The sequence below is a fragment of the Triplophysa dalaica genome, chromosome 3, assembly GCF_015846415.1.
Source record: "Triplophysa dalaica isolate WHDGS20190420 chromosome 3, ASM1584641v1, whole genome shotgun sequence".
NCBI lineage: Eukaryota > Metazoa > Chordata > Actinopteri > Cypriniformes > Nemacheilidae > Triplophysa > Triplophysa dalaica.
Window position 1 is genome coordinate 17,153,856 of NC_079544.1, and position 12,185 is coordinate 17,166,040.

The 12,185-nt window shown below is 40.0% G+C and overlaps 1 protein-coding gene across 4 annotated transcripts in view; it reads left to right on the plus strand.

Annotated features, from left to right (window-relative positions):
* carmil3 (capping protein regulator and myosin 1 linker 3) overlaps nt 1–12,185 on the plus strand; it is a 49,635-nt gene continuing 37,450 nt past the window's right edge. For all 4 annotated transcript variants that reach the window (XM_056744118.1, XM_056744120.1, XM_056744116.1 and 1 more), the window contains exons 1-5: nt 1–126; nt 1,919–2,013; nt 10,487–10,537; nt 10,640–10,699; nt 10,819–10,940. In XM_056744118.1, the coding sequence (XP_056600096.1) occupies nt 69–126; nt 1,919–2,013; nt 10,487–10,537; nt 10,640–10,699; nt 10,819–10,940 (386 nt within the window). In that variant the 5' untranslated portion in view covers nt 1–68. The remainder of the gene's footprint in view (nt 127–1,918; nt 2,014–10,486; nt 10,538–10,639; nt 10,700–10,818; nt 10,941–12,185) is intronic.

Below are 12,185 nucleotides of genomic sequence, written 5' to 3' on the forward strand. Positions count from 1 at the left end.
GAGAGCGCGCGCATTAAAGCTGCTCCTGCTTGATAAGGATAAGGAAGAGGAAAGGGGCGCTGGACGGCATGGCATCGAAAGACACCGTTGCGGGTGCTTTTCTCAACGTGAGCCGGGAAATGACAGGTGATTAAAACCCGACAGCTAGTTTTTTTTCCTTATTCTTACCTGACATTCGGCACGAGCGCGGTGGGATTGGTTGCGCGCGTTACGCCACGCGTTTTAAGCGGTGTGATATCGACACGAGCGCAGAATGTTATGTATTATAACGGATTTGTGGAGGTGTGTATATATATATATATAAACATATGCGGAATGTGATTTATAGAGGGGAAATAATGCGTTCTATTTGTGTGCTTACGGTGTTTTTTATGTTTACAGTCACACCATGTCTGTATTCTAAGGACCGTATCTGTGAAGATCGATCTGTGTGCGTGCGCGTTTGGCTGCGGTGTTTGCGTGCGTGTGTCCATTTGATGCGTCTCAAAATATGAGTTATACTTTCTGATTTTTTTTCACATTCACGTATTCCTGCTGACGCAAGTTCGCAGAAAGACTGCACATCACTCACTCACCGGACTGGCTGAAAACACACGCACTACACACGCACCATCACCATCTTTGAGGGAGCACAGTAGCAGTTTGACATTTGGAGCCCTCTCAGTGTTAATTACCCTCACACGTTATTATCTTCCTTTGGTAATTAATCCCTATTACGAACCCAGTATTTAGGCTACTGTGCAACTCTCTAGGTCTTGCTCGATCTCTACATCCTCTCTCTCTTTTCCTCACTCATTCAATTCAAAATGAGCGTTTTATTAGAATGACAAAACTGTAGATGGGTAAATGAGATGACATGCCATAGCAGTGCGCATGGCACACTTCATGTATTAACATTAGCCTACATGCAGGATAATAATCCAAGTCCACGGTATAGCCTATACATTTAATGTTAAGTTACAAACTAGTAATTTCAAACTTGCTTTATGCATTTGGTAGACGCTTTTATACAAAGTGATACAGTGCATGCAAAGCATAGGCTGCATTCTTTTTATGTTCCCTGTGAGTTGAACCCGCAACCTTTGTGCTGCTAACAAAGTGCTTTACCAATTGAGCTACAGTTGACCATATATAACTTTCACCCTAAAGTTCTGATCTCCAGTAAATATAACTCCCTTATTATAATGTATGGAGGCGGAGAAATGCTGCACTGCAAAAACACAGCAGTCTTTGCATTCCCCTAATAAGAAGGGGAGTTTTATTGTTTGGCAAACTCTCAAGTGTGCTATGTCTCTCTCTCTCTTTCTCTATCCCAGCAGCCCTTCTTTCATCTGATCTCCATCTCGCTCCTACTCCATTTGTTTTATTCTTTTCATCTCCTTTCTTCTCTCTTCGTCCGCATTTACATATCCCTACCCCATTTATGTATCTCTCCGTGACTCACTGTAATGGAAACGTGTGCTCTAGTTTGGCCCTGTGCTCTTCTTAGCGTGAGTCGGAGCGGCCAGCATTCCGTGATCGGGTTTTACGCAGATTAAAGTTGATTACGTCTGAATTAACTGTCTGTGTGTTTGTCTTACTTTGATCTTTTCTGTGCTCACTCTGATGTCTTCCTCATTCCCATTCATTTTTCTCAGTAAAAGTATAAACTGATTATTGCAAGAATTAGATCAGATGAATCTGTTTGTATAAGCGAGAAGCATTTATGTTTGTTTTATTTCACACAATTGCTTTGAAGGACATCTTGAGATGCTTTTAATTTCTGTGCATTTCTTTGCTTTTTGTATTTTGTATACATAACTGGACAATGTCTAAAATTGAGACATGGAAGTAATGGAGGCATTTTCAACCCTGCATGCTTGTGGTTCTAAGAAATGTGAATCTCTGGTTGTTAATAGCTTGTGTTTCTGTTCTGCAGACAGCATCAGACGAATTATCGACAAAACATCAATCAAGTTAGTGAGAGCTATCAAAGTAGAGAACAAGAGTGGCAAGTCAGAAGATCGGATTCTGGTAAGACATTATATTTAACTTCTTCATTCAGACCAGAGTCACCATCTGAAAAGAAGGTGGGAAGCATTTTCAGCTTGGCTTATGCATATTAATTAGACAATGTAACATTGACCCAGTTCGAACTGATTTAAGCAGGTGCAAGTTATAGTAGCATTATTGCGTGTGGTCTTCAAGTTTGTTCAGTCTACTCCGCATGCAACCGATCAGCAGAGGGTCCTTCTTGGTCTTAAAGTCGTTGTTTTATGTCATTTTTACGCCAACCAAACAAATGATTATTTCTCAATTAGCGAGGGGAAAAATTTCTTTAAGGGGAAATCAACCTCTCCGGTTATAATGGTTGATGTTTCCCTGCGTATGCATCCTTAAAAATCCATCAATGTTGGGCGAATGTGTGCATCCACTCTTTCCTGCGCTATATTCATATTCAGCAATAACAAAAACAATGAGCCTAAGTCTTAACCTTTCCTCCTTTGTAATGGTGTGCTGTGTTTACTGCCTGCTGCTTTGGTTGTTTTTGCCAAGTCCATTTGGAGAATGTGCAATGGAATCAATGATAAAAAGCAATGTAAGTGTGACGGTGCGTACACACACACACACACACACACACACACACACACACACACAAATAGAAAACGTTGGAGAGCAGACCCCTGCTGAGCTGTGAGTATTACTGTGGCCATTGTAACTCGGTGTCGGTGGGAAAGAAAGTGTGAGACAGACTCTGGAGGTAGTATTTGAGATGTAGGCTACACGTGATGGGCGAGAACAGAGGTGTTGGTGTTTGTGTGTGTGCCACTCGAAGACCATTGAAAGAGAAACTTGTTATGCCAGGTTCTGGAGCCACAAAACACAATTAATCATCAAGATCAAGCTGCATTCACACACACACTAAAAGAGAGCCAGGATGGTGGCATTCTCTTAGGTGAGGTATCAAACTCATTTTCTTTGAGTGTCGATGGACCGATGTTGACAGAGTTAGACAAACCCATTTCTTGCTTCTATTTTAAGCATTAGCTGATAGAGGCATAGTTGACCCAAAAATATATTTTTTAACCTCTACCCCTCTCCGCCACTCTCTTTTCACTCTCCTCTGTGTCTTTTTCTGACTCTCCGCCTTTGTGTTTCTTTTCCTCTTTTCGACTCTGTCCATATCTATTAGCGTCTTATTCAGCCCTCCCCTCTGCAGTCTCTCGTCTCATTCTTGTTGCTTTTTCTGTCACGTTCTGTTCCACACAATTTTGTGTTTTGCTCAGACTTGCTGTCAGATTGATGTCAAGTGTGTTTTTAAGTTTAATGTGCTTGTGATCGTGAATGGGTAGAAATTGGGTGCAAAGACCAAAAAATAGTAAGTGTGTCATTTCTTTGCCGATACAGTGTCACCAAACAGATTCACAAACGTAATGATTGTTTTGACAGAAATGCAGGCCGTATTTGTGTAAACCACATCTATGCATATTTATTGCTCTGTGGTAGTTGACAAATAAACCGTTCATGTCTTAAAAATTTAGAAAAGACTAACAATGCAGATACATATCTCTTGTGCTATTTTATGCTATAAATAACAACATAAATCATGTACATTTTTGCTTTCACACCAGAAGACACATATAGTCTATGGTTTATTTGTCAACTACCTAGATAGTGTAAATGGTGATGCTTATTATATGCATCAATGATGCAGCATTTGCAGTGTAAACATGAAATTTCAGACATACTAACACACCCACCCACACACACACACACACACACACACACACACACACACAAACACTCAATCCCAATCAATCTTTACTCATGGTCTGTCATTCTTCACTCTCTTACCCCAAGGGTCTTTGTCTGTGTGTGTGTGGGGTTGCTTGCCAACTGCCTACCAGCCTACAAACACACCCTCCCTCATCTTCACATCAAATACACACACACACACACATGCACGCACATCATTGTCCCCGATACAGCTGTGTAGAACTCTCAGCAAGACATCAGCACAAAGCCGCAAGCCAGAGTGCTTAAAATATTTTTCTCAAAACGCTATCTTTCATACACATCCAGTTACAAATCACACAGCCTTATGTACATAAACACACATACTTATATTTTGTGGCCCCCGCATCAGAGAGAGATGGTGTGATGTTGGAATAGGGGAGAAGATAAAAGCTAGACTTGGTGAACATGAATACACCAGGGAGAGGCTTGCGAGGGGGCACTATAAGGGGGTGGGGGGCAGCAGAGGAAATCAGTTTATTTGAAACCTCGAATGTTGCCTTTTTCTTTCACTTCAATTATTTACCTCAGCCTGTCACTTCAGTTTTCCGTCTCCAGTAGAATAATAGGCCAATTACCGGCTCTGATCTACGCGGTGACTGATGTGAAGACTTTCTTAAACCGAAGCTGTCCGCACCACCACGCAAACTCACATGGCTCATTGAGGCGGAGAGGTGACCTTGCCCAAGTCAAACAGCTTTTTATCTGCCAGAAAGAGCGAGCTTAAGTTTAAATTCACTGTTTTTTAGAATTGTCTCAAAGGTGTCCTTTAATAGCATCCCCTAATAGCTCTTGCACTGATACATGACATACTACAAAAAAAGTGATGAATTTGTTCCAGCATTCCTTCATTTTATGACTGTTGCTGCATATGGCTCATTTTTATTCAGATATTGTTTATATTGTTAAAAATCCTTAATTATTATAACTAACAAGAATTATGGATGCATTGCTTGCGGTAATGAGCTCAAACTGTTGAACTAACAAGAAGCATGAATGAATCGCTTGAGGTAATGATCTCAAAAGTATCTCAGAGTTGTACACTTGCTGCATCCTGATACTAGAGCCAGCCAATAACAATTGGAAATGTGATACAAGGTGCCGAAGGGAAGCCAGCAGTGCCAGGATAACCTGTAGAGATATTTTGAGGCAATGACTGTTGCGGGGGGAGGGGGGTGGGGGGGTCACTGCAGCGGGGCAGAGGTGATGTGACTGCCAAGATCCAAAGCGAGAGCGATACAGAGAGTTGGCATAATGTTAATCAGAAAGTCGATATGGTGTGACAAGTTTTCCTTCTGTTCTGTGCTGTGAAGTAGGGCTTTTAGCCTTTTACCCTATTGTGGCCGAAAGAATTCAGAGTGACGATATTATTGAGGTATCTAATTATTTTGTATGAACAAATAATGCTATATCAGTCCATTTTATCTTTCAATGTTTATCGTTTATTTTCTCCATTTTTCCACACTTTCAGGTCCGGTGTGTCATTTTTTGGAGGATATATTGACAGAAATGCGATATATTTTACATAACTATGTCTGCAAAGCTGTATAAAAACCTTACATAATGAAGCGTTATGATTTTATTACCTTAGAATGAGCTATTTCTATCTACACCACGGGTCCCCTTACATGGAATTCATGTTGTTTCTACAAACTGTAAGCTTCTGCAAAGCTCGTTTCGTAAATACGTTATCTCATTCAGGAACAAAGTGAAAATGTGGTCACAGGTTTGTCCTAGGTCCGTTGCCAAAGTGCTTCGAAAGGGAGGGGTGGAGTGAGCCTTTGGTTGCAATTCGTAACCTCACCATTAGATGCTGCTAAAATTTCCACATTGTTCCTTTCAGGGCATAGTTCACTCAAAAATTCAAAGCTTGTGATGCAGAGTTTGTAGATTCATACATGGGAATCAAGAATTTGCACTTGAAACCACATGAATTATGCTTATTTTACTTATTTTTTCGTAACTATTCAGCTCGGTTATATTTAAAGCATCCATCTGTGACCGTCATAATGCCTGCTGTGCTTGAGGATGCTTCGAATAGAAGTCGATGTAGCCAAATCACAGTTTTGGGTAACATTTAACTGTGCCGTTGTTATTATTTTTGAGGCAATGAAAAAAAACTCATTTGAAAATAGAAGAAAATTCAAGTGAATATACATAAGTTTTTAAACCAAGATGTTTTATAACCAATAAGAGTCTTCTTTCTTTCTTTCTTTCTTTTAGTTTAGTTACAGAGCAGCTTTGATATCGAGACTTTTAATCATCAGTACATCTCAAGCATACGTCGTTTTAGCCCTCATCCGTTCTTCTTTCTATCCTCCCTTTCTCACTCTTCATTCCTCTCATCTCTCCCCCCTCTCAAGTTAAGTGCAACAGCCGCCGCAGGAGCAGACACATGCTCTTCCTTTCCCTCGCACAGCCTGACAAGCGAATTGGGTCCGTCTTAGTCAATGATACCAGCGTACAGACAGGCTGTTTAGGCTGCCAGTACGTGTGCTATGTCTGTGAGCTTAGGCAAAAACATGTTTGGAGCAATCTGCTGCTCTTTTTGAGTCTCCTGGGCTCGATGCTGACGTGTCCCCAACAACCCTTTGAATTATGGGTTGCGTTTGAAGTGTCAAGCCAGATCCCTGACATCTTATGATTAATATAAACCTTCTGCACACACACACATCTACCCTCCCTCACACATATCCTTGTATCTCTGGTTCTTTGATGTCGTAGGTTAGAGGTAGCGGGATTTTTAGAGCAAGTGTTGAAGGTCTGATCCCTCTAGGCTTGAATGGTATATGAAAGCCACGGACTGAAGTTCTACCCTCTCTTTCTCCCCCTTTTCTGTGATTGGCTATTTGTTATAACTGGATGAAAGGGCTTTAATGAGTGGGTGGCTGTCTCGTTCAGACCGGATGACCTCCGACCCCCACTTTGAGGACGTTATTGCTGTCGATTTCCTCACAGCTAACTTTGTGAAAATTCTTGATCAATGGTGCCGGGATTCATTAATGAATACTAATGGTGCTATCATTATATGCCGGACGATACATTCCGTCTGTGTTTGACAGCGGAGAGAGTAATGTGCATCGTAGCTTAACTGCCGCATTCATTAGCATGCAATGAGCCACGGTCCCCACCCATGCAATGTGTTAGGCGATCTTTGATCTATTTCAGTTCAGTCTTTAATTGGGGGGGACCCCATCTTCCATCCATCTGCGTACAGTTCATCTAAAGTCGGTCAAGTCCAAACACACCAGTGGGGTTTAATTATTAATGTGTCTGTTTACATGCTGATCTTTTGTGTCTGCTTCCTTTGATAGCAAATCCTTTGATGAGCAGACAACACTTTTTTGATGCCCAAGCCGACTTTTCTTTCCTCTTTCAGTCTGCTCGCACTTGATTCATCTTCATCGTATTTCTTGAGAAACCTATCTATATGAGATTTTATGAAGAAGCAATCTGGCTAACAGTCACTGAAACCGGCCTCTGTGTGTCATTTGCGAGGACAAAGCATCTGTAACTTTCTTTTCTTTGAGACGCCAAAACTTTTATGCTGAATAATAGGCAAGGGAGGCCCATATGAAGTCTTTATTAAGAGAAAATCTGGGATCTCAATCTTTCTTTTTCGCCTCGGTGGGGTGCCATTAGTAATACATTGGAGAAGACCTAGAGGAATCGAAACTGACAGGGCAGAAAAAGAATGAAATAAGCGAAGAGAATAAGAAAGCAGGGGGGCTAGGTGACAGGGGGTAGGGGTGCTGCAAAGCTTCGAGGCAACAGTAGATGAGAACCAAATTATAGTTTGACATAAGATGAAGGAAAAGAGCGAATTTGAGTGGATACATAGTGGATTATACAAGAAAGTAGAACAGGATGAGAACGTCGGATAAAGGAGAGATGTTTAGATGGTGAAAAATATGTAGCGATGTTTTGAAGGTGCATTGAAGGGGCTGACTGCAGAAGAGAGTATGCTAATAAAGATCTTCCATAATGAATGAGATGGAGAGGTTCTCCAGACCTGACTGTGCTATTTCTTACACCCTTTTTTTCCTCCTCCTTTTCTTACTCGCCCTAAAAATATAGCACTGGATTACTTTCATGTTTCTACGTATAATCCCCAGACATCACATAAACCCTTTCTCTGCTTCTTTCTGTGTCTATCTTCACAAACACTTGTAAAAGCACAATGTGTAAATAGTCGGTCCCAGAACTTTGTTATAGAACTCAATTATGAGTCATTATTTCGAAAGCTTCGGTCTTACCACTCTTATAAATCCATTTGTGTTATGTAACGGACAGCAAACAAGAAACTAGTCATGCTGGGTTTTGAGAGTGAAGAGTGTCGATTTGCCAGCAGGCCAGAAGAAGAAATAATCACCTAAACTTCCTGTTTTGATGCTTTAGGAGTTATATAATGTTTACTGTGCTTTTTGGTATGCTTTGGAAAGACAGCTACACCCTCAATTCTGTTATAGGTTGTAAATGCTGGTGGAATCTTAAAGAGACACAAAAAGTGATATTTTCAATGGTTTAGGGTTTCATTTTTGGTCCGTACTATGTTGTCTTGTGACCTTAGACAGCCGTTTAAGAGAAATATATCCTTTCCCATTCCGGTAGGACTTGTTCTTATGTGACTGAAATATTGCAAGTTAAAAAAAAAAAAATTATAGCGCCTTTTACAAATTTAAATTGTTGCAATGCGGATTTACATGCATATACAGTTGAAAGAAAAAGTATGTGAACCCTTTGGGCTTACTTGGATTTCTTCATAAATTGGTCATAAAATGTGTTCTGATCTTCATCTCAGTCACAACAATAGAGAAACACAGTCTGCTTAAACTAATACCGCACAAACATTATACGTTTCCATGTTTTTATTGAACACAACATGTAAACATTCATAGTGCAGGGTGGAAAAAGTATGTGAAACCCTAGGCTAATGACTTCTCCAAGAGCTAATTGGAGCCAGGAGTCAGCCAACCTGGGATCCAATCAATGTGATGAGATTGGATGTGTTGATTAAAGCTGGCCTGTCCAATAAAAAACACACACCAGTTTTGAGTTTGCTGTTCTGAAGAAGCGTTGTCTGATGTGAACCATGCCTCGCACAAAAGAGCTCTCAGAAGACCTACGATCAAGAATTGTTGACATACATAAAGCTGGAAAGGGCTACAAAAGTATATCTAAAAGCCTTGATGTCCATGTGTCCACAGTAAGACAGATTGTCTACAAATGGAGAAAGTTCAGCACTGTTGCTACACTCCCTAGGCGTGGTCGTCCTGTAAAGATGACTGCAAGAGCACAGCGCAGAATGCTCAATGAGGTGAAGAAGAATCCTAGAGTGTCAGCTAAACACTTACAGAAATCTCTGGCACATGCTAACATTTTTGTTGACAAATCTACAATAAGGAAAACATTAAACAAGAATGGACTTCATGGGAGGACACCACGGAGAAAGCCACTGCTGTCCAAAAAAAACATTGCAGCATGTTTGAAGTTTGCAAAAGAGCACCTGGATGTTCCACAGCACTACTGGCAAAACATTCTGTGGACAGATGAAACCAAAATTGAGTTGTTTGGAAGGAACACACAACGCTATGTGTGGAGAACAAAAGGGACAGCACACCAACATCAAAACCTCATCCCAACTGTGAAATATGGTGGAGGGGGCATCATGGTTTGGGGCTGCTTTGCTGCCTCAGGCCCAGGACGGATTACTGTCATCGATGGAAAAATGAATTCCAAAGTTTATCAAGACATTTTGCAGGAAAACTTAAGACCATCTGTCCACAACTGAAGCTTAACAGAGGATGGACGATGCAACAGGACAACGACCCAAAGCATAGAAGTAAATCAACAACAGAATGGCTTCAACAGAAGAAAATACGCCTTCTGGAGTGGCCCAGTCAGAGTCCTGACATCAACCCGATTGAGATGCTGTGGCATGACCTCAAGAGAGCGATTCACACCAGACATCCCAAGAATATTGCTGAACTGAAACACTTTTGTAAAGAGGAATGGTCCAAAATATCTCCTGACCGTTGTGCAGGTCAGATCTGCAACTCTAGGAAACGTTTGGTTGAGGTTATTGCTGCCAAAGGAGGGTCAACCAGTTATTAAACCCAAAGGGTCACATACTTTTTCCACCCTGCACTATGAATGTTTACATGTTGTGTTCAATAAAAACATGAAAACGTATAATGTTTGTGCGGTATTAGTTTAAGCAGACTGTGTTTCTCTATTGTTGTGACTTAGATGAAGATCAGAACACATTTTATGACCAATTTATGAAGAAATCCAAGTAAGCCCAAAGGGTTCACATACTTTTTCTTTCAACTGTAGTTAGTAGAAACAGAGGTAGAGGTCTAATCATGAAAATAAAAGAAAGAATATGTGGTATTATTGCAATGTATTATTTTTATGAAACTTTTAAGTTTGTAATTTAAAACTTTGCTATCAGACTGTTCTAGCAAGACCTATAAGTTTTTCTTTGTCCTTGAGGACACATATGGCCACTACTGTAAGTGTGGAGACTTTCTTTAAAAGGAATTTTGTAGCATCTGTGTTCCTCAATATCTTGTCTTGCACAGTAAAACAGAATTGGAACATCATGAAGGTGAATATATGATGACAAAAGTTTATTTTTTGGGAATTGAGTGTAATGTGCCTTAATTTTGCACTTTATTTACTGTGAATCGGCCCCTTTTTTGTCTCTCAGGCTCTGGCAACATGGCGGCTGTACCTCATGTCCCCCAAGATACCAACCAAGGTACGGTAGGCAATTACACACCACCTGGCTGTTCCGTCTCAAACCACTGAAGTAATCTCATTAGGCATGACTTATGTAGCATAGTGCTCATTTTCGCCTCAGGTGGAACAAACCTTCAACTTTTTGGAGATTCGAGCAATGAACACCCACCCAGATAATCAGGTACTAGTGGCGTCAGTAGAGCTCCATTATTTGATTTTTTTGTGGCCAGAATGCCTCACTCGTATCACTCCTGGCTCTCCATTGTTTTGCTTCACTAAAGCATGTTCTTTCCTTTAAAGGTTGTCATAGAAACAGACAAGACCACGTACTCCCTAAGGCTGCAGTCTAATGACCACCTGGATCAGCTGATTGGCCACATCAACTTTGCTCTCTCTCGAATCTTCAACAACTCCATCTACACGTAAGTTTGATGATACAGATGTTTGACCAAAGAGCAAAACGTCTGGTTCACATTTGAAGTTTGTTCAAGAATCACCCACTTAGATGAGAGGGAACCGTTTGTTGGTAAATTAGGACTGAATGCAATGATTGGTTAGACATTTTACAGTCCTGACCTGCACTTTCCACAGAATATATTTATAATAATACATTATTTTGACCACTTAGTGATTGCTTCAAGGATCTGAAGAGACTTTTAACTAGCATAACAAATGTGTTTCTGGAAAGACTTGCATTCCTTCAAAAGCTTAGGTTTTCTAAAATGAATTATACCACAATAATAGAGACAGTGTAAAAAGGTCCAGATTCTGTTTTCTGTTTTACAAAAATAGTGTAAAATGTAAACAAACCTTGTAATGAGAATGTAATATATAGGCAAATCCAGTGTTGCCATCGTTTGTTTTTTTTGTAAAAACTTGTTTATATATTTTTTGGAAACATAAACTTTTTGAGAATGTATTTACCAAAATATTTAACCATCTGTTTACAGTTGTGCTCAAAAGTTTACACACCCCTTGCAGAATCTGGAATAAACTGAAACGTTTGGAGAAAAAAGAGGATTGTGGAAAATTAAGGTTTATTTTAAAGAATAATAACAGAATTTCTAAAAATTGCCCAGTTCAAAAGTTTACATACCCCTGATTCTTAAAACTGTATGATGTTACCTAAACAATCAATGACAGTTTTTATGTTTAGTCCTAGTTGTTTAAGGGTTTCTTGTTTGTCATGAGTCAATAGACTGTTCAGTGATCTTCAAAACAATCACCCAGGTCCTCCACAATCTTTGCTTTTTCAGCATTAAAAAAAAATATTAAAGCGTACTTTGTAGGATTTCTGCGAATTAAAATGCACAAACCAGAAGCAATAATAACCAACAAATGGATGGATGGCTCTTCAAACATCATAGAATTGTTATATTATAATTATTTTCATAACTTCATGTATTTTAAATATAAACGATAGATGTGGTTTTTCTGAAAGTGGCCAGTGATCAATGGTGGGTTTGTCTTTAGCTGAGAATAGACCTGCAGCAGTATTTGCTACACAAAGATAGAAATCTAAAATCGGTAATCTTTGCACAGTATTGTGTGGTGCTAATGTAATTTATCTTATGCAGTGGAATCAATAATACTGTCTATAGGACGCAGTATCTGCTGGACCAGCAGGGGTGTGAGGTACTGCTAAGCAGTTAATTGAGAGATTTTCT